The 21,654-nt window shown below is 34.9% G+C and overlaps 3 protein-coding genes and 1 pseudogene across 5 annotated transcripts; 3 read left to right on the forward strand and 1 right to left on the reverse strand.

The window, feature by feature from the left end:
* The first annotated feature begins 1,969 nt into the window (after positions 1-1,969).
* LOC142542754 (fimbrin-1-like) lies at positions 1,970-7,911 on the forward strand. The gene is given in 14 exon segments (XM_075649573.1): positions 1,970-2,343; positions 2,565-2,735; positions 2,907-3,145; positions 3,232-3,403; positions 3,492-3,530; positions 3,705-3,773; positions 3,875-3,991; positions 4,746-4,957; positions 5,376-5,531; positions 5,650-5,849; positions 6,263-6,420; positions 6,554-6,650; positions 7,047-7,138; positions 7,286-7,911. Coding segments are annotated over 14 exon segments (2,283 nt in total). The 5' UTR covers positions 1,970-2,256; the 3' UTR covers positions 7,760-7,911.
* Positions 7,912-8,985: 1,074 nt separating this feature from the next.
* LOC142542755 (V-type proton ATPase subunit e1) lies at positions 8,986-10,748 on the forward strand. Of its 3 annotated transcripts, none has more exons than XM_075649576.1 (4): positions 8,986-9,097; positions 9,348-9,485; positions 9,871-9,918; positions 10,470-10,748. In XM_075649576.1, the coding sequence occupies exons 2-4, from the start codon at positions 9,388-9,390 to the stop codon at positions 10,534-10,536; spliced, it is 213 nt and encodes a 70-aa protein (XP_075505691.1). In that variant the 5' UTR covers positions 8,986-9,097; positions 9,348-9,387; the 3' UTR covers positions 10,537-10,748. The 3 variants fall into 3 exon arrangements, with proteins under 3 accessions (XP_075505691.1, XP_075505690.1, XP_075505689.1); XM_075649575.1 differs by having other exon boundaries at positions 9,045-9,097; positions 9,336-9,485; XM_075649574.1 differs by lacking the exon at positions 8,986-9,097 and having other exon boundaries at positions 9,168-9,485.
* Positions 10,749-12,090: 1,342 nt separating this feature from the next.
* Positions 12,091-15,321, forward strand: LOC142542756 (cell division protein FtsZ homolog 1, chloroplastic-like). The gene is given in 7 exon segments (XM_075649577.1): positions 12,091-12,307; positions 12,310-12,419; positions 13,006-13,105; positions 13,360-13,589; positions 14,144-14,311; positions 14,495-14,728; positions 14,852-15,321. Coding segments are annotated over 7 exon segments (1,158 nt in total). The 5' UTR covers positions 12,091-12,249; the 3' UTR covers positions 15,110-15,321.
* Positions 15,322-15,610: 289 nt separating this feature from the next.
* Positions 15,611-20,897, reverse strand: LOC142542757 (transcription initiation factor TFIID subunit 6-like; annotated as a pseudogene).
* Positions 20,898-21,654: the final 757 nt, after the last annotated feature.

The following is a 21,654-nucleotide window of genomic DNA, read 5'->3' on the forward strand; positions in this document are numbered from 1 at the left end:
AAACTATATTTTTTTATATGATAAAATAATCAAAATTGAGTCTTAAAATGGTAAAATCAAGTATATGTAGGATCGAATTATGTACTATTTGTACCAATTTAGATACCACATCTTTAATTTATAAATCTCATCATCAAAAGCCACTAAATATTACCTTCAAATTATATATTTTGACATCATCAAATAATCGAATTTGAGTATTTAAAGATAAAATCAAGTATGTGGATTCGAATTATGTCTTATTTGTGTTAATTTAGGTATAAAATTTGTACTTCATTAATGTCATTATCAGACTATATTTTGACATCCCCAAATAATTGGATATGAGTATTTAGGGAGTAAAATCATGCATTTGTAGACTCTAATTATATACCCTTTATACCAATTTAGGTATCACATTTTAACTTCACAAATGACGCCATCAAAAGCCACTTAATATTACTTGAAATTCAAATATTTTATTACACATTTGAAGTATTCAGATAGCCGAATCAAATATCTAGAATCCCAAAATATGTATTTTAACAGTCAAAATAAGTATTTTTTCTAATTCCATTATTAGTGGGAAACTGTGTTTTTTCAAAAATTAGATGATATGAATAAGTTATCATAACACAATTTCAATGAAAAGACTAACAATTATAGAATTTATGATAATTGCTCGAAGATCCAGTGTTTTCTTACACATTTGGAGTTTTCAAAGAGTCAAATTAAGCATTTGAAACTCTAAAATATGTACTTTTTTTTTTAAATGACATGAATAATTTATCATAATGCATTTTTCATGAAAAGACCAACAACGAGCGAATTTGTGGTGATTATTCGAAAATATATTATTTTCTTATATGTTTCGAGTATTCAAATAGCGAAATCAAGTATGTGAAATCCTATAATTGGTACTTTGTATGTCAAATAAGTATTTACTCTTGTTCCATGATAATTGAGAAATAAATTTTTAAAAAAAATACATTTTAGATGAAAAAGACATGTGTAATTTTTGTGGATAAAATTATATATATTTTTAAATAGTAAAAAGACAAAATTGTAACTTTGGATTTGTGGGGAGTTAAAACTAAAAGTATATAATTGTCAGGTACTAAATCTTAAAAAATTATGGTGGGATACTGAATTTTTAATCTAGAGAAATTTTTCATAAATTTATCTTTCTTTCTTCTTCTTTAGCTAAAAGAGTAAAAGAAAGATAAAAAAGTAAATTTAATAGAGAAATAAAAAAAGAATTTGTTATACGTTTAAAATCATATAAATACGTGTTATTGGAGGAAAACCAACTAAGATATATATGATAATAACATATTTATTTATAGAGTTGATATATCGTTCATGCGTGTTTATTTATGTTTTTATTGTTGAGATGACATTAATATATTATATATAATAAAATAAAAAAAAATTTACGTTAGATGATCTTACAGATCGTATTTTGTGAGACAAATATCTTATTTGGGTCATCCATGAAAAAATTATTTTTTATGCTAAGATGATCGAATTGACCTGTCTCACAGATAATTATTCGTGAGAATGTCTCACAAGAAACCTACTCAAAAATAAAAAAAAAAAACAGCTGAAGGCATTTATAATGTTGCAATGGAACAGAAGAGCGCGTAGAGACCAGGCACCACCGTCTTGCGCGTGGTGGAGTTGGTGTATCCAGATGCGATCCATCATACCTAATTCATTCGCGATGTTATTTCTTGGTTACTAACCTCATTGCGTGTCCACACCCCAAATCTCCCCCACTCTGCCCCTTCACAGAAGCAGTTGCACTTGCACAAAACTTCTATACCTGTTTACATTTGCATATTATTAAAGATTTGGAAATATTTGCGCAGAACCGTCAAACCTTGTATTAATATTAATAAGGATTATGTAAAACCCAGTTGTTCAAATCTTGGATTTCTTGGAGGTATGCATGTATTATTGACACCCCCACTCCTGTTTTACTGAATTTTTCATTGTAAAGCTCTTACGGGGAATCTTTCTACGTTTGATGGTGAAATGTGTGGGTTTTTGTTTGTTTTGAGATTTATTTTGTGTTTTACAGGAATTGAGAACGTAGTGATTAAACGTTGTTGGATTTTGTTGGGTTTTCTTGATTTTTATTCGGTACTCTTTGGTATCCTTGGACTGAGAATGTAACCGTGAAATCGGGTTTTTGGATTTGTGATTTTTCAGTCATAATTTCGGAGCGAATTCGATCGTTTCCCTTGATTTGCGGAAGCGCGGGGCAAGAAGCAGATGTCTGGTTTTGTGGGAGTAGTTGTTTCCGATCAATTGCTTCACAGTGAGTTCACACAAGTCGAGCTTCGAAGCCTCAAATCCAGAGTAATTTTCTTTTCATCGCTGTTTACTTCCTCTTTTATTCTTGTGAATTGATATTTTGTCCATGGAGTATGTTCACGTGATTGTGGCGATGGGAGGTTGTGTCGGTTGGCATTTGATCATTGTGTCTTGAATCCTGAATGAATTCAGATAGTGGTTGTGCATTTTAAGAAATGAAGTTTGAACGTGGGTATGGTTTTTATTTCTTTTTTTGTTTTTTGCAGTACACATCAATAAAGAATCAGAATGGTAAAGTTACGATTGGCGATTTGCCTCCATTATTTGCAAAACTGAAGGCATTCAATGAGATGTTCAGTGAGGAGGAGATCAAGAATGGGTTGGGAGAATTATATTCTGACATGAATAATGAGATAGATTTTGAAGGCTTCCTCAGGGTAAGTGTTTTTGCCGTAAATCCTAAATGTGATTTTATTCACTATTAAGTGTAAAATATTTCATGTTTCTGTTGTGAATGTTGAATCCGAGTGGATATGGTCATCTCCATGATGGGCCGATACTGGAAATTTGATGATGTTTAGTGACATTTTGTTTTATTGAATAAACAGTCCTATCTAGATTTACAAAATCGAGGAAATGGCAAATCCGGAAATCGAAGACACTCTTCGTCTTTCCTGAAGGCCATCACAACCATCCTTCTTCACACTATCAGTGAGTCTGAGAAGGCTTCATATGTGGCTCATATAAATAGCTACCTCAGAGATGACCCATTTTTGAATCAGTTCCTTCCAATCGATGCGTCCACAAATGCTTTGTTTGATCTTGCAAAGGATGGAGTCCTATTATGGTATTTCAATATGACAGCTTTGAATTATTCCGTTTCTGTTTGAATCCATTGTTTATGGTTTTCATTATGATTGTGGATATATATAGTAAGCTGATTAATGTTGCGGTGCCTGGGACAATAGATGAACGGGCTATCAACACAAAACGTGTGCTCAATCCATGGGAAAGAAACGAGAATCACACATTGTGCCTTAACTCTGCAAAGGCTATCGGTTGCACCGTAGTCAATATCGGTACTCAAGACTTGATTGAAGGAAGAGTAAGTTGAGCTGATTTGTTGAGAAAAATGGACCATACAATTTTTTTTTAGAAAATGTAATGCTATGTCTCCTGTTGATTCCTTGCAGCCTCATTTGGTACTCGGGTTAATTTCTCAAATTATAAAGGTTACAGTCTCTAGTTCCTCAGCCTCTCATTTTTAATTTAGAAATAAAGAAATATTAGTCATAGAAGACCGTTCACTGTTTCTGATGCTTATAAAATTTGCATTTTTAGGAGTGTGCTGGTTGATCTTTCTCACAAAATCTATTTTTCATTGATTTTATTATTGTCACCTTCAGATCCAACTGTTGGCAGATCTCAATCTCAGAAAGACACCCCAGCTTGTAGAACTGGTGGAAGACAGTAATGTAACTGGCTCCAAATCCTCACAATAAAATTACAGTTTCTTTTTTATATGTCCCACGAATGTATATTTTAATTGTGCTGATCTTGCCATTATTGTATGCAGGATGTTGAGGAGCTTATGGGACTTGCTCCAGAAAAAGTTTTGCTTAAGTGGATGAATTTCCATCTCAAATAAGCAGGCTACGAGAAAAATGTGACAAATTTTTCTTCTGATTTGAAGGTATGTATTTGTTTAAAAGTTAATACTGCAGTTGCATTCCATGAAGTAGCTAGGGAGTTGCTTATGCAACAAAGGACTTTATATCTAGAAAATCCGGAAATTGGGAGAGTTGTTCTTGGAAGTGTTTTTAAGTGCGGTATTTTGTTGAAATATATATTTCTGTTGACAGGTTCCTAGTTGAAATTGAAAATTATCAACAGAGTTGAACTATTTCTTGGGCATAATGGTTACTTGAAGAAAATTCTGTTTGGATTTTCCTTTATTAATATAATGCAATCATCACAGAGCAGCTTTCCTTTTCCTTATCAGGGCTTGGATCTCTTTGGTGTCATTTGGTTGAGCTTTTGACTCTACTCAACTCACGAGCGTTTTGAATTTCTTTTTACTTGTTTTGAAATGTTGTCTGTATATAAATTTTGAAAGCTGATGTAATGTGCAATATAATGATATTGTGTAGATGATAATTTAGTGAAAGTGGGTAATACAATACAATAATTGATTACTATGAAAAAGTGGAGTGAAAAATTTGAGGTTGTGTTTTGACTAGTTGACTTATCACTTATGGAATGAGATATTGATCTAATTCAAGATTTTGAGAAAAAATATTTTGGGTTGAAGTATTGGACATGCATTAATTGGTTTAAGTAAAATTTGAGTTGAGTTGATGGTATGTCCGCCACAAACAAACATGGTATTTAATTTTCCACAATTAATTTCAATTTATTATAATTTTTCATATGTTTATGTTCTGTAGGACGGAGAGGCTTATGCTTACCTGCTTAATGTACTTGCACCAGAACATTGCAACCCCACCACCATAGATGCTAAAGATCCCACTGAACGGGCTAATCTGGTCCTTGAGCATGCAGAAAAAATGGACTGCAAGAGATATCTAACTCCCAAGGATATCGTGGAGGGATCTACAAATCTGAATCTTGCTTTTGTTGCTCAGATTTTTCATCAGAGGTTAGAACTCAACTTTTGAATTCAACCTGTTTTCTGGTATCTGGAACAGATGTATGGCAAAATAAAATCAAGAGCATGATTTCAGTACATCATGAGAATTATCTCAACTTGCTCTGTTTCTTATCTGCATTTAGAACCTGCTCTACCAGTTATTTCAATGTATTGCACTTCCCCTTTGTCAGGCGCATCTTGGGTTTTGAATCCTTTGCTTGAAATTTATGGTTTATTAGTTTCCAAAGTTATATTATGATATGTTTCTCCTGCCAATTTGATTTTTCAGAAAATAAATTCCCAGATATGATATTTATGAATTACATGGTTCTCTGGGTAGACAGCTTTTCCTCTCTGAACTTTATAGTGGAACTAAAATTAAATGAGATATTTGGGATATCCTAGGAAACTGGCCTCTTTTTCCCAGGAATGGCTTGTCTACAGACTGCAAAAAAGTCTCGTTTGCTGAGATGATGACGGATGATAACCTAATATCCAGAGAAGAAAGGTGCTTTCGACTTTGGATCAACAGTCTTGGAATTGCCTCTTATGTCAATAACTTGTTTGAGGATGTTAGAAATGGGTGAGTTCTCCTGCTATCAAAGTGAAGATAGATTATCATGTTATCGGTGCTCGCCACCACTGGTATCAATCTTGTTAGGTTGCCAATCTCAAACATAATAAACATATCACGTCTGTAGGTGGGTTCTTCTTGAAGTGCTTGATAAAGTTTCTCCAGGACATGTCAACTGGAAGTACGCAACAAAACCACCAATAAAGATGCCGTTTAGAAAAGTAGAGAATTGCAATCAGGTCATCAGGATAGGGAAGCTGTTGAAACTGTCCCTTGTAAACGTGGCTGGAAATGATTTTGTGCAAGGGAATAAAAAACTCATACGTGGTAACATGCTTAATGATTCTATGTTTAGACACATTAAGGTTTTTTATACATTAAGTAATACATAGTGTAAGATTTAGCTGAGGAAGATCTCGTGTGTGAAACTCATTTACATTTGGCCATTTATAAGGTCTATACCCCCTATTTGACTGGTTCTATATTTTTATAAGCTTGAGGGGACTCTTTTAATACATATTTTTGCTTTGTCCACTTAAGCGCCAATTTCTTCGAAGAACTTAGCCTCCGTTCAGCCCACTGAGTTCTCTGAAGTATATTTGGTGCTTGTTGTGAGAACACCTTTTCCTTGGCTTTGTAGATGGTTTTGGCTCATCTTTCTTTCTGTAATTTTTTTCTACCATCCTCTCGTTTTGAATCCTCGGACCATTCACTGACAAAAACTTCTTGTTTTCTTGCAGCTTTCCTTTGGCAGTTGATGAGATTTAATATGCTTCAGCTTTTGAAGAACCTAAGATCCCGTTTCCAGGGTAAGGAGATTACAGATGCTGATATACTCAACTGGGTTAATAGAAAAGTAAAGAATTCAGGCAGAAAATCTCAAATTGAAAGTTTTAAGGTTGAGGCTGAGCTCCTTTTCTTCACAATTTCTTGTCCAGAAAAAATATACGTATCCATATCTTGATTACTTATGCTTTTACAAAAATACTGTCTGCTGTTTATAGTGAACTTCTGTATTAATTCTTTTCTAGGATAAGAGACTTTCGAGTGGATTGTTCTTTCTCGAACTTCTCAGTGCGGTTGAGCCGCGAGTTGTTAACTGGAATCTTGTTACTAAGGGTGAAAGTGGTACGTTGTTAATTTATTGGCAGAACAACAATTTAATGTGGTCGTATGACTTTTTGCTACCAAAAGAATGACTGATATCCGGATTTTGAACAGCAATTAATAAGATCCTAACTGTGAAGGTATATGATAGTATGCTTGGTAGTTTCTGTGTTTTAGAAAAGGTAGAGGATTGAAACTATGCCATTTGGAACATTAAATATTTCGAGTTGTTAACTCTTTCTAATTCAAACTTGTCGACCCAACTCAGAGAGTAGACTCCAGCGCACTTGAAAATTTACTCCCTTTACTTCATATTATTTTAACACACAAGAATGGAACCTTACGGTTTTACTTAATAAACTATATCACACATCGAAAGTGTTGGTGAGAAACTGACTTGTCATTTTTATTTGACAGATGATGAAAAGAAGCTGAATGCTACATATATAATCAGTGTTGCTAGGAAGCTTGGCTGTTCCATTTTCTTGTTGCCTGAAGATATTATGGAGGTGATCTTGCAGTGACAGATCTCTTTTAATTTATCTTTCATGTATTTTCAAACAATGGTTTTTGTCAACTTTTAACTTGGTCTGATCGAACAAATACGTATAATTATTTCAAGCTTCACACACAAATCTTGGTGATGTTATTGACAGGTGAACCAAAAAATGATCCTTATTTTGACAGCAAGTATAATGTATTGGAGCCTACAGCAGCCTGTGGAAGAGTCAGATTCATCTCCTTCACCTGCTGTCATTAGTCGTGGGGCGTCCCCTGAACCTTCATTCAATGAGACTCCATCCCCGGTTTCAGCTGCAGCCTTTTCATATGCATCATCACTTTCGGCTTCAGCTAATGGTTCTGTGTCTCCTGCTCCGTCCATAACTCCAGTTTCGTTCCCCGAATTCAATGGTGCTTCATCCCCTTCAGCTAGTATTTCTCCTGTGCCAATCCAATCTCCGACTTTGAGTAAAGAAGAAGATAGCTCGCTATCTGTTGAAATGTCACACATTACTATGGATGATGTAGCCCCGGATACAGCAGTGCCTGCAAAAACCGACGAAACGGATGCAGATGTTGCTGCAGTTTGTATTCCAGAGGTTGAGGAGGAAAACAAACACGGTGAGTGAATCTTGGTTACAGGTTTATTCTTAGGAAAGGGGGGAGAAGGAGTAACAACAAACAGCAGGGAATGCTAAGTGCCATTATACACATGATATATATGTTTTAGGTTTCAAAGAGGAAAAAATTTTGGACGCTCGAATTATATAATTATATCAACCCCTTGGTGTAATTATCTTTATCATTTAAATAGAAAAAACAATCCATTCTTTCATTCAATAAAAAATATCATAAGAACCTGTTTTAATAAATTTAAAAAATAAATAAGAATATATTCATCACAATCAATAACTTAAATATTTAAAAAATAATAAATTAGGTTAATAATTTATTCACACAAATTATTGTACGAGGTTAATAATTTATTCACGCGTATTATCGTATGCATGAGTTGTTAATTCGAAATAGAGTAGTTTTTTTAGATGGTTTTATGAGTTTATATCTATGAGATAAATTAATTTGATTCATATTTTTTACGAAAAATAATATTTATAACATAAAAATAATATTTTTTTTTAATTTGAGTCAGGTTTAATATTGTCTATAAAAAAAGTCAATTAGATTGCTTAAAATTTTAAAGAATTATGAATTTTAACAAGATCTGTGATGAAACTGGATGACGTCATGCACCAAATCATGATTGGACATTTGAATTTTTTTCCACTTCCAAGATGAAATGCCGAAATTATTGGAAAATTATTAAAAATGATTCTTTTGTTATAGGTCTCTTGTGAGACGGTCTCACGAATCTTTATCTAGAAGATGGGTCAAACCTACCGATATTCACAATAAAAAGTAACACTCTTAGCATAAAAAACAATATTTTTTCATGGATGACCCAAATAAGAGATTCGTCTCACAAAATATGACCATGACGTCTCACACAAGTTTTTACCGTTTTTTATTCAATACCAAATTTAAAAATTTTATTTAACATTTTTTAATTAAAAAAGTATATATCGTAAATTTTTCAACACATAAATCTATTCGCATCTTATCTAAACAAAAATCAAATCATCATATAATTTCTCACTTAAAAATTATTGTAAAAAAAATCATATAATTAATTTTTACACAAACATGCATGGCGTTTAGTTTATATATAAATATAGAAAATACATCAATTTAGGCATTGCATAGCCTCCAAGATTCCTGTAAATGTTGCTAACATATACGATTCCAATGGACCAATTAAATGTAGGGCCCAAACATATATTCCCCATTTAAGCCCATATAATACTTGAGGCCCAAACATGTTGCAGAATCAATCAGATCAAAGCGACGCCGGATCGAACAGCTTCAAGAGCTGTGTTCCCCGAAGCTTCGCTGCTGCCCTGGATTACAAGGTACTCTCATTGCCTTGAAATTGTTCGATTAAATGGAAGTTTTATGAATTATTCTGCCAATTATTTTAGGGTTCTATCAATGTGTCGACCATTGAAATTTCTGAAATAATTAGGCGTACAATCCCGTATGATCGAATTTTATGTCGTCGTGTTGATTTTTGAATTACTCTGTAATTGAAATCTCGAAAAATTGGTACATCGAATTTTGGATCTGCATATTGATCCGTGAAGCTCGAAGTTATTGTGGCAGGCTTAGACTATAATCAGTTGGTGGAGAAAGCGGATTGAATATGGGGTTCTTGGTAACAACTTTAATCTTTGTGGTGGTTGGGATTATTGCTTCACTTTGCGCTAGGATCTGCTGCAATCGAGGACCTTCTGCGAATCTGTATGCTTGCTGTCTTTTCTCATTCTGAAATGCTTTTAGGCTTATAAGTAGGGGTATGCCTTTAAATCAACCCCATTTCTTGCATACAAGAGCATATTTGATTTTTTTTGTTGTGTTTTGTATCACAAGGTCATACATGTTGCATATGTCTGAAGAACTATTGTTTTTGTTCAACAAATTGGTAATTATTTTGATTCTTGGCTGGTACAGGTTTAGCATATATTTGTACTCCCCGCTTTTACATTTTGGTGACTTTGCTACTCATAGTGCTCATTTAACTAAGAATGATAATATAAGTCGAACATTGGAAACCTGACTTCAAGGGTTGTCATATGCTATCAAGCTTGTGTTGTTTGGCAGATAACTTTTTCTGTTTGAAATTCAGGTTACACCTGACGTTGGTTATTACCGCAACTGTATGCTGTTGGATGATGTAAGTTTGTTTAATTTTTTCAGTTGTTCATTGATTATGCTAATCTGGTGGTGATTTTTTTTTCTCCCATTTATAAGTATTGAATTTGCTCTGTTCTAATTTAATCTAAATATGAGTTCCCCTCATATCCTGGCGAAGCAATATATTCAACTCTTGTTATGTGCATCATTTGTGTTGATGAAATTTTTTCACTACTGGACATGGTATTGAACTTCGTGCAGCAAATCCTTGGGCGTCTATGTGATGAATTTGGAGAAAAAATAATGTTTGATTCAGCTTTTCCAAACCCTTTAGGATCTACTTAGAAATTATATAAAAATCTTGTTTGAGAATTTTTCTGAGGCTGGGAGTGGGTTGCCAAATTGTTTTCTCTGTCCTATATATGAGATAGTGAATAACAGGGTTCCTTTATCCTTCTCATGTAATGAATGCTGAAGCTCGCACTTTCTTGCTGATGCAGTCATTGTTCTTTTGCTGGTGTTTCTAAGCTTGAAGTTATCAATAGCTCTTTTCTCATGGAAAGTTGAAATTGTTTTTTTCGTCATTTGCAGGTGGGCGATTGTGTACTTGGCACAAATGAATCCTCTAATTGTACCGATTTTGAACGAAACAGAATGATAAGATCTAGGAGAAGCATCCACAAATTGTGTATGGAGGAATTAAAGAGAGATGAATAACGATTTGGGGTATGCTGTGCCCAGAAAAACTTTTGCATTTATCTATCCATGTTTGTTAAACTGTTTCTGATCTGTCATTTATTCTTCGAAGGATGACTACTTGAAATCTGTAATTTGAAATGAATAAGAAAATGTACTTTTTGTGGTGTTCTATATTTGTCCTTCTCTTTTTTTTTTCTTTTTCTTTTTTTTAACTATTAAATGATTTTGACAGAGACTATTATATCAATTCAGTAAAGGATTTAACATCAGGTGATGTTGGATAATTCAAAAGTGTCGTCAAATGCAAATATGCAATCTGTAATCTGTCATCTAATGCTCGGTTGGAGCTGACCATGCACGGCCTCAAGAAAATATTAGTGCATTTTGGTATTTATCTGTCGAATACGTGATCAACTGATGTTCTATACTTTTATTGTAATTTAAATTCAAACGAAACAAATAAATAGAATCACGATTATGTGAAAATGATAGAAAATTATATGATTCGAATAATGAACTTAATTGTGAATGTTTGATTTGACAATATTTTGAAAAACTTAATATTTTACGTTTGGACTTTTGAAATGATGCTTGTGAAATGGAATTTAACATCTATGCATATGGGTATATATTTATAGGCAAAAACTTGTGTGAGACGGTCTTACATGTCGTATTTTGTGAGACAATTCTCTTATTTGGGTTGTCTATGAAAAATTATTACTTTTTATGGTAAGAAGATTATTTTTTATTGTGAATATCGGTAGGGATTGACCCGTCCGTCTCACAAAAGATCTACTCATATCTATATTTCCAAATTTTTTTTGTTAGATGCTGATGTTTTCATTAGTACAGCTAGATTCTGATCATGCGAGATTTGGTTCCTTCGATTTTAAACAATACCATTTTTCTAAACTATATATATAATTTTTTATGTTATGCATAAAAAATTCGGCAGCAAAATCTGGGGGAGATACCAAAATTTTTTTTAAACAAATTTCAAAAGTGTGGAATCAGTTTTTTTTTTAGGGACATGACAATTACTTTTTTCCAACCAAAAGTTAGTTCACGAAAAAAATATTATTTAAGTTTAAATATACAATTCTCCAAGATTTAATACAACACATTTAACACATTTTCTCGTACTCAGAAAATGAACAATTGAAGTATCGAGTTTACAAGATATTATCAGATATTATTAGATGGACTATAGTGCAATCCAACATATAACTGTATGTCTTGACTCTATAACCATGTTAAAATTGAGATTTAAATATAATTTAATTCAAAAATTAACACAATGATATAAGATTATTCAAATCCATATATATAATTTCCGAAAGAAGATTAAATTTGGGGGGAGAATTAACGGACGCTTAGTGCAAGACTTAGTCCACGTCCCTTTCAATTTGCCTGATTTTGCTGTAATATTTAGGATGCAATCCACAATTTAAAAACTATTTTATATATTTTTTAATTAAACTATACTACAAATGAATTCCTAGGAAAAGAGAGACTGATAAAATACAAAGTTCTCGTTTTCTTGGAAAACAAAAAGAAACAAGAAATCATCAGGTATTAATGGCGACGCTGGGATTCCGAAATCCAGCATCTGCATCATCAGCGACCTCCATTTCGATTGGTTTTTCACCTCTGCCTCTCAAAACTAGGCATAATGGTGTCTCCTTCTCCGGGTGTCGCTGGAAAAGCGCCTGTAATTCAAGATTTTGTGGAAACGGTGCTTACAGTTCGTATACTCCAATAGAAACTGCCAAGATTAAGGTGATTGGAGTTGGTGGCGGCGGCAACAATGCCGTCAATCGCATGATTGGCAGCGGTTTACAGGTTAAAACTTGTTTCTTCTCTTCTTGGCGTATTCTCGTTGAGGTTTTGTTTGCACAAGGTGATGTGGGCGTGTGAAGCACCAATTTTGAGCAAAAATAATGAAAATTTCTAACTTGAGAACGTAAATATAAAGTTAAAACTAAAGAAAAGACGGAATAGTCTTAAAGGCATTGAAGTTTGATAGCCTCTACTTTTAGTTGTTTTTAAAATTTCTTTGGCCTAATGAGATCCCTACAAAAACTATTTAATGTTTTCGAAAGGGTAGTGGATGAGAAATCCCTGGTGCTGGTGCAATAGAAATGGTAGCCTGCAATATAGGTGTTATGTTCCAATTGAATAATTGCATAAAGAATGTTATAGAACAGGTAAAAAAATTATGGCCAACCATGAACCATTGTTCTGTTGCGCACCTTCTTTTAAGTGCAAACCTGTGTAGAATTCCTTTATTAGTGATTATGTCTCAATATATTATTCTTTCCTTTAAATATTTTCACCATCATCATGTTGATACTAGTAAATTATATGTTCAGAATTTTCCTGCTTGTGAATCATGTTTTGCGCTATTATTTTTTTGTTTTAATTGTAGGGTGTGAACTTTTACGCCATTAACACAGATGTTCAGGCACTGTTGCAATCAGCTGCTGAGACACCTATTCAGATTGGAGAGCTTCTGACTCGTGGACTTGGTTTACATCTCACTCTTATGTTTGCATTGATCTTTTGAAATCTGAAGCTAAGTCCAAGCTGTCACACTTTTATCTCATGGACAAGAATGAAAATCATGGATCTCCTGTTAATTACATATGTTTAATGTATGGTACAGTTATCTGCACGTACTTGCAATCTGATTTAGCTTCATCACTGCCTAATTTATGTATTTCCTAAAATTTTATTTTATCCTTGAAAAGATTTTTAACTAGCAACACTCCTGAAAATTCAGGGACAGGTGGCAACCCACTTTTGGGTGAACAGGCTGCAGAGGAATCAAAGGAAGTAATTGCAAATGCTCTGAAGGGATCGGATATGGTGTTTATAACAGCAGGGATGGGTGGGGGTACTGGGTCTGGTGCAGCCCCTGTTGTTGCTAAAATAGCAAAGGATGCTGGGTATTTGACAGTGGGAGTTGTCACATACCCATTCAGCTTTGAAGGACGTAGAAGATCTTTGCAGGCAGGTGCTGTTTCCATTGTATGGAACAAGAGTTAAGAATCAATCAATTGTGAAAATTTTATCCATCCTAAATTGCACAAAGGAATTGTGTTCATATTTAATTGTACAGATTACAAAGATGATGAAGGGATTGAGTGAGGCCTTTACTTATCTGACTACATCTACCTCTTTATGTTTGTAATTTTTTGCTTTTAGCCAATGTTTGCTTGTTTATTTTTATTTATATTTTTGTGCAATAACTTTAAGTCATGGAAAGTTCAAATCTTTGAATTGATATTCATTTCAAGAGAGGAGATTGTTTGTTGAGTCAGACTCAAGCTGCGCCAATTATTTTATTTGTTGATGAAACATGTGGAATAAAGCGAACTTTGGAATTGTATTAACACAACCATCAATATACGCATTAAAGTTTTTAGGCGTGAGTTATTACCCAATAGATAATTATTACCCTATAGATTGATTCATATTGTAGGCAGGTAGAAATAAAATAGTTCAGTCTAATCCATCTTCCATTTATGTTCTCTTAATATAATTATGTTTTCTTATTATTTCAGGCTCTCGAAGCAATTGAAAAGCTCCAGAAAAATGTGGATACACTTATTGTGATTCCAAATGATCGTCTCCTGGATATTTCTGATGTACATACTCCCCTTCAAGATGCTTTCCTTCTGGCAGATGATGTGCTCCGCCAAGGAGTTCAAGGAATATCAGATATAATCATGGTGAGGGAAAACAAGAATACTTTATTCGTCATCGGCCTTTTTTCAAAATATTGTCTTTCCTGGTGCGATAATGTTCTCTTTTCTGATTGCCCTGTGTATGATTTAACTAAATGAAGTGCAAAATTGTAACATTCACAAGTAAAACCAATTCCTTGACGTTTTAAGCATCTTCTTTTTATGCAGATTCCTGGGCTGGTAAATGTGGATTTTGCAGATGTTAAGGCTGTGATGAAGGATTCAGGTACTGCTATGCTTGGTGTGGGAGTGTCCTCTAGCAAGAATCGTGCTGAAGAGGCGGCTGAACAAGCAACTTTCACTCCTCTGATTGGGTCCTCTATTCAATCAGCTAGTGGAGTTGTATATAACATCACTGGGGGAAAGGATATGACACTGCGGGAAGTGAACAGGGTATCCCAGGTATACTTCCTGCCTTTTCTCCTTCTCTTGCTTACCGTTCTAACACTCATATCTGTCCCTTCAACTGGGATGAAGCATTGGAGTTATTTCATGTACAGAGAAATAATCCCCCCCTCTTGCCAGGTTGTTACAAGTTTAGCCGAACCTTCAGCCAACATAATTTTTGGTGCAGTAGTGGATGAACGGTACAATGGAGAGCTTCATGTTACGATTATTGCGACTGGTTTTACACAATCTTTTCAGAAGACTCTTATAACTGATCCTAGAGGAGCAAAACTAGCTGAAAAGAGTGCAATTAGAGCTCCAGTAACCGGTCAATCGTCAGCCTTGCATTCTTCCCCCACATCTCGATCACCTCTGCCTCAGAGATTCTTGTTTTAGCTTTTCCTTTTGCTGTTATATTATTAATTTTATCTGGTTCTCTCCTGAATTACACGGCCTTAGGTCAAAATTTCATGTAGCTGTAGCAATTTTATCCCTATGTATAGTTCAGATGTTTGTGTTTTTATTATATATTATTATGGTTGTAGTTCGGAAGTACACTTGCGCAGAGCGGGATGAGCAATATTGATTTCTCTCAACTAAAATCTCCCTAATCTTCTAGAAAGGTATATACGTGACATTTAGGTGATCCTTTTTGTTATTTCCAATTGAATGTTTTTTTATTTGTTTATGAAGTGCTCTAGAGACATTTTCTTCGTACATGTTTTTGTCTGCTAATAAATGTATTGATGATATATTTTTTCCAAGTAGACGAAAGATTTTAAAAATTAAAGATTAATTCGTCGTGTTTTCATATAACGAAAAAGAGATGGTGTTAAATGAGAGAATTATTAGTTTGACGAGACTCTAGGATAGGACCTCCACCCTCCAACAAAAACAGAGCCATAAAATTGGTTTTCATAAAAGCACCAAACACAAGCAAACACAGAAACGTGAAATTTGATCTCTCTTTTCACATGAACAAAGATAGTACAGGGGAAGGAACAGAGGACAACATGCTTTCACCAAAATATTCGCTCAACAAAGGCAGCAAATTTCCAGCATTCGCGTTTTCTTCATGGACAACACTTGATGCCTTCACCCGTTGACCAACACATGTTTCCTTTCTGCCACTCGGTCCGGCCACATTGTTGTTCCCTAATGGACGTGAACACTGTAAATTAGCATCGTCTGCTCTGATATTTGCCGGATATGCACCACCTGCTACTGGCATGTCCGCTGGGACTGAATTTGCTTGTATGGCCCCACTGGTCATGGAGCAATCTGTCATTAATTTCTTTGCTGGTGGCTGATGCATTGTATTATCAATGCCTGCTTTACGTTTATCTTTGCACACATGAAGATAGATAGAAGGGTTACTCTTGTCACCGATACAAGGTACAAATAAGCTGCGAACGCAAAACTTGCCAATATAAGAGCATCAATGAGTTAGTCGAATCATTTTCCATGCACTCATCCAATATTGTGTCTAAGAAGCGAAAACTATCAGTTGCTATTATTATTGTTTTATACTAGTGGTTGTCCCATGGAATTAGATTCTAAGCATCCTTATACTCTCTTGCACCATGTTTCTAATGTCAACAATATAGAAGGAGCAAAAACGAAGGAAATCGCTGCCGCCACTTGGGTGAAGTAACATAACCCTCTTCCCCGTGTGTTGACCGAACCCTGATGTCTCTAATGTCAACAATATAGGAGGAGCAAAAATGAAGGAAATCGCCGCCGCCACTTGGATGAAATAACATAACCCTCTCCCCCGTGCGTTAACCGGTGTAAGAGCAAAAAAATCCCCCACCCTGATGTCATAATAAAAAAAAAATCGAAGAGAATAGTAAAAGATTCTTACTTGACATTGTAGTCACAACTTTTGCATTACTCGAGACAGTACGTGGCAGTATAGAGAAAATAAAGGGCAACATCTTCAGGCGATAATACAAGCGCAAACCAGCTGCCCGCTGAGAAGTGTGGTGTGTCATCAGTTGAAACTAATTTCACAAAGAAAAACAGAAACATCAACCGTAGTAGCACCCACTCTGCCTTGCGGTTGTATTCTTTTCTAATAAAAATGGTTGGCATATAACCAAACAAACAATGAATAAGCTAAAGAGTTGCATATTGATCTCGCAAATTTAGTTGGGAATGGACTGAGGCCTGTTCTGGATGAGTAGACATGAAAAAAAAAAGAGTCAATTCAGAATGTCAATGGCCTTCACATGACGCCATCTCTTGATGAAACAAAGAAAAATTACACATAAACACAATTACATAATGTTTTATTAGCCCAAATTATGTTCTCTAAATCTTCAGTTTTGGACTAGATCTCACGATTTTTGGGAAAGTAGGCTTGAGGAATGCAAGGAGAAAATTCTTCTACTACAATCAACCAAGAAAAATGCTTATCATTACCTAAAAAATTTGTTGGCTCAACCTGCTACATACATCTCAAGTGGTTTAAACATGAGCTTCAGAAATTTCAGCAGACCAAATGGCCTTGGTTAAGCCTGTCTATTTGATATGATATGGAAGAAAGGAATTACTTCCAGCTAATATACATAAATAATAACTATAGACACTGTCCAACACAAGGGACCTAAAAGAAATTTGTCAGTAGCAATAACGTATCACACATGGTCAAACAAACTGTCTTCATAAAAATATGGCTACCAAATCCGAGTGCGTACCTGTGACTATCCTAACCAGTTAACTGCACCAACAATAAAAATACCATAAAACATGTTATGATACAGTCTCAAATTATCAAACAGTCCCTTCAAACTTAAGTTGTTTAAGGTTAAGGTACGTGCTTATATGATGATGGAGGTAGATAGTTTACCACCTGCAAGGGCAATCCACAATTTTACACCAACCGATCTCTCAAATAACCAATTAAAAACAACCCTGTAGTAAAAAGTTCACTCTTGTTTCATCTTTAATTTGTTTCCGACAATCATTTTACATGATAATAGTGGAGTAAAATTAACCATATCTAGCAGATGCAGTCAACATAATATCTTACCATCAGGGCACCGTATACCAACCAGGCTTCATGCCTCTTATTTTCATTCTTTTGCTTCTCAAGTTGCATTTCTGGCTCCAGAAGTCGTAAGTAGGGCTCAAGATTGGGAAGCACAAGCAAACGAACCTAACAGAAGTTCAGACATTGTTAAGCACTCTGACTAATAAAAGACTGAGGCTGCAGAAAAAGAAAAAAGCAACAGAGAGACAGGAATAGACCACATTAGGTCCAAGGGCTGATAGCCCTTGAATGGCACCATAATGTTGAGGCAAAGCTTTTGATGGGTCCAAAAAAGCATGAAGTAACGTTCTGGTCACACGTGGCTGGAGATTGTGGTAAACATGACCAAATCTGCAAATGCACAGTTACAAGGAATATAAGAGCGTCTTAAGCTAAACTAAGTAAATTAAGATCAGATTTTTCTCCTTAGGACACCTTAAGATCAGATTTTTCTCCTTAGGACACCGCAAGGACATGGAAGCCTTCACCTATAACAGATAGTAAAATATGATAAAACTCGTATTTTTTTCATGTAGTCAACAAAGGCTGGTAAATATGAAGATTCCAACCTCTTGCACATTGAAGCCACCAGGATAGCTGTGAAATTTCTAAGACTCCAGTGGTTGTTGGAAAATTTATTCCTAGCCTTTTTGCAACCAGGCATGTCATCACCGATGGCATCAATTGGTGCAGCTAATGGATAAAAAACGCAGACATAAGGAATAGGCACTTAACGCATGAATTTCAAGCACACTAGCATAAACATTTCAAGATAAAAGCAATTCGCTCAAATGACATCTACCTTTATGTTTCGGGATAATGAAAAAACATTGCGATGAATATCAAGTATGCAAAATGAAATGGTGCAAGAACAGAATGGTAACATCTGAATCAACTATATTATCTTCTCGCCACCAAATTAAACAACTGGTTCTTTTCGCAACTAAATTAAATTAGAAGTCAAGTCCCAATGGGCCTAGTATAAAGAAACAAGTTCACCATTCAAACAATTTGTCAAAATTTTGATATCGCATTGGACGATCTCAAATTAATCCGATAGGATTAAAGCGTCTAAGATTTTAATAAACAGAATACAGAGCAAGAGTTCAACTGCATCCAACTGATACAACTACATCATAACACACCACAAAAGTGGGCTAATTCAGGGACTGAATGATTCCACAATACATAAATATACAAATGTAAAATGAAGAAAACCTATGACAAGCAATTTCAGAAAACAGGAATGCAAATACACAGATAAGAGGAATTTACCAAAAAAATAACAACTCACATATGGCTCGATGAGTATATGTTGATTTCGAAGAAGGCTCCATACAAGGCGCATCAAAGCAAAAAGAATAGAAGAATTGTTCATATTCTGAGAAACCTGTCATGACAGAAGATTGATGGAAACCATCCTGTATCATCGTAAACCAGTCCAGATAAGAAAGGAAAAAAGAAGAAGAAATCAGATATCACTTATGATAACCTCGTCAGCAACAAAGAATGTAAAGTAAGGCACTAAAGGGTGGAGTCCTGAGTCAGTTGCCAAGCTCACTAATGCTTCTTTGAACAGGGTGGAGTCGGATCTAGGGACAGTAAGCTCAGAAATTTTCTCAAAATAAAGCTGCAGCACCACCCAAAAAACCATTATCTGACAATTAAAATACTTTCTTCGAAGACTGAAGAGAAATGCACAAAACATCATTTCCTTACCTGAACCTCTCGTGAAAGAACGTGCTTGACCGGTAATTTAATGTCTACAGGTAAGCCATCCTCCTTGTAATCGTTCTTTGTGTTATCTGAAGGCATTGCAAGTGCTGCCAAAGATGATTTAAGCAAGTAAACCATAATCATGACAACAGCCGTGGGTCAAATGACATAAAGTGTCCTGCAAGATTTGAATACTAAGCCACCTGCCAAGTTCTTAAACTAATTGGTCCAGAAAATGAGAAAATATCATATATCATCATTCTTACTTCATAAACTGTGAGCAACATATATACATACATTGAATAGACATAGGAGGAGGATTTTCAGGAATTGCAGGCTGAACTCCTTCAATAGCCGACCAATGAGTGACTACTGCAGTATCTAGCGGTGCTTTCGCCGGAGGAGCTTCAACTACCTAAAACATATTCACAAAAAACACTACACTCCAATGCTAAAGATTTCAATTAAAATACTATAACGCCAAAAGTCAAAACCACCGTACCTCCTTAAATTCCAGTTCCTTCTCTTCAATATAAAACAAATCCTCGTGTCCAGCAGCCCTCTTGAATCGCGAAGGATCTCCAGAAGCAAACCCATGTATCAGCTGTATTTGTATAAACATCGATATCATTACCAACAACACCCATAACCAAGATTGCTAACCTAAAAACTTATAGACCAGAAAATCACGGAGTGGTTGTATAATTTACAAAATTATCAAATTCAACAAGGTTCGTAACCAAGATTGCTCAGTTTCTAACATAGTAAACCACAACAATTCAAATTGTCATATCATAAAGCTTCATAACAAAGAATCAAAAGTAAGAGGTATCAGCAACTGCATAATAGTAATGCGAATTATTAGAGAGAAAAAATGACCACCTCAACGTTTCTTAAGCCAAGCGCACTATCAATGTCATCTGTTGTTAAAGTAGTTCTTCTCGAATGTCGCATGCATTTGATAGATTCCTGCACCATATTCAGCAAAAAAAGATACGTAAAAGCAGCAGAATCAGAAATTCCAAAACAATAACTGATGCACACCAAAGAAAGCAAATCTATAGGAATTAACAGACCTGCATGATTTCTCGAACTCGAAACTCAACATCAGCAGCAAGAGCTGGAAATACTTCCGGGGATAAATTGGTAATGCCTAGGCTCTGTGCAATCACTTCTATCGATTCTTTTGGTACTATGCTCATTTTCAAGTTCCTAAATTTCCACAAAAATTTCGATTACGAAATCAATAAATAATAAACACACACATATCAGCAAATATCTTTTGTCCAAATCAAACAGAATTTCAGAGTATAGAGAACGTTTAGGCTCTGAAAAACAGGGGAAATAGCTATATTTCAGGGCTTGAGCTTGGCTTCAGATTTCTGATGGATTCGGTTTTCGGGTATCGATTTGGGCCGAATACCAGAATGGGCCGAGTGGCCCATAGATAATAAATTTTCACAACTCGTAAACTCCAATCAAAGCAACGTGGTCATGGGTGATGTTCAAGTAGTATATTGTAAAAATTAGTTTGTTCAGGTTTTGTATAAAAACAAACCGAACCAAAATTTTAATTGATTTTTCAGTTTATATTATATTATTAACGAGTTTTGTAACAATCCAATTACACTTTTAACATTTTTTGCAAACTTTAACTCAAATAAACATAACCCTGAAATTTTAGGATTCTTTTTAAACACGACAACCTTATGATATACAAAGATTATTTATACCGCAGCCCTTAAGAATGATAACTAGTAATTTCATTTGAAAAAAAAATTGCCGCAAGAAGTTGTAAGTTCGTATCACAAAAACTAATCAAGCAAATTTTACGATTTTACATGAAAATTTTGCTTCCGTAAACATCAGTAGAAAATTTACCGATTCAGCAAATTAAGTAGATGTCACTAGGGAAAATTGGTTGAACTGGTCGGAGCTTGACCTTGGTCATGCCCGTCTTACCCGTCTCAGACGAGTTTGTCGAATCCCAAGACCTGCCTCGGATCTTCTTGGGACCCGATTGAATGGTAAGCCCTTCCAGCCCATTGCCATCTCTAGTCGCAACAAGTGTGAAAAAACAGTTATACTTCCATTCTCAGTCCAAACCCAGCTGATTGTCATCTCTAGTTGCAACAAATGTTAAAACAGTTTTACTTTCGTTCGATGGACTGGTAAAATGTACCTCATACAA

The sequence above is a fragment of the Primulina tabacum genome, chromosome 4, assembly GCF_025594145.1.
Source record: "Primulina tabacum isolate GXHZ01 chromosome 4, ASM2559414v2, whole genome shotgun sequence".
Lineage (NCBI taxonomy): Eukaryota > Viridiplantae > Streptophyta > Magnoliopsida > Lamiales > Gesneriaceae > Primulina > Primulina tabacum.

Coding starts and splice junctions, on each gene's coding strand:
- LOC142542755 (XM_075649576.1), top strand. CDS start 9,388: ATGGGGTTCTTGGTAACAACTTTAATCTTTGTGGTGGTTGGGATTATT. Junction 9,486..9,870: donor CGAGGACCTTCTGCGAATCT/GTATGCTTGCTG, acceptor TTTGAAATTCAG/GTTACACCTGACGTTGGTTA. Junction 9,919..10,469: donor ACTGTATGCTGTTGGATGAT/GTAAGTTTGTTT, acceptor CGTCATTTGCAG/GTGGGCGATTGTGTACTTGG.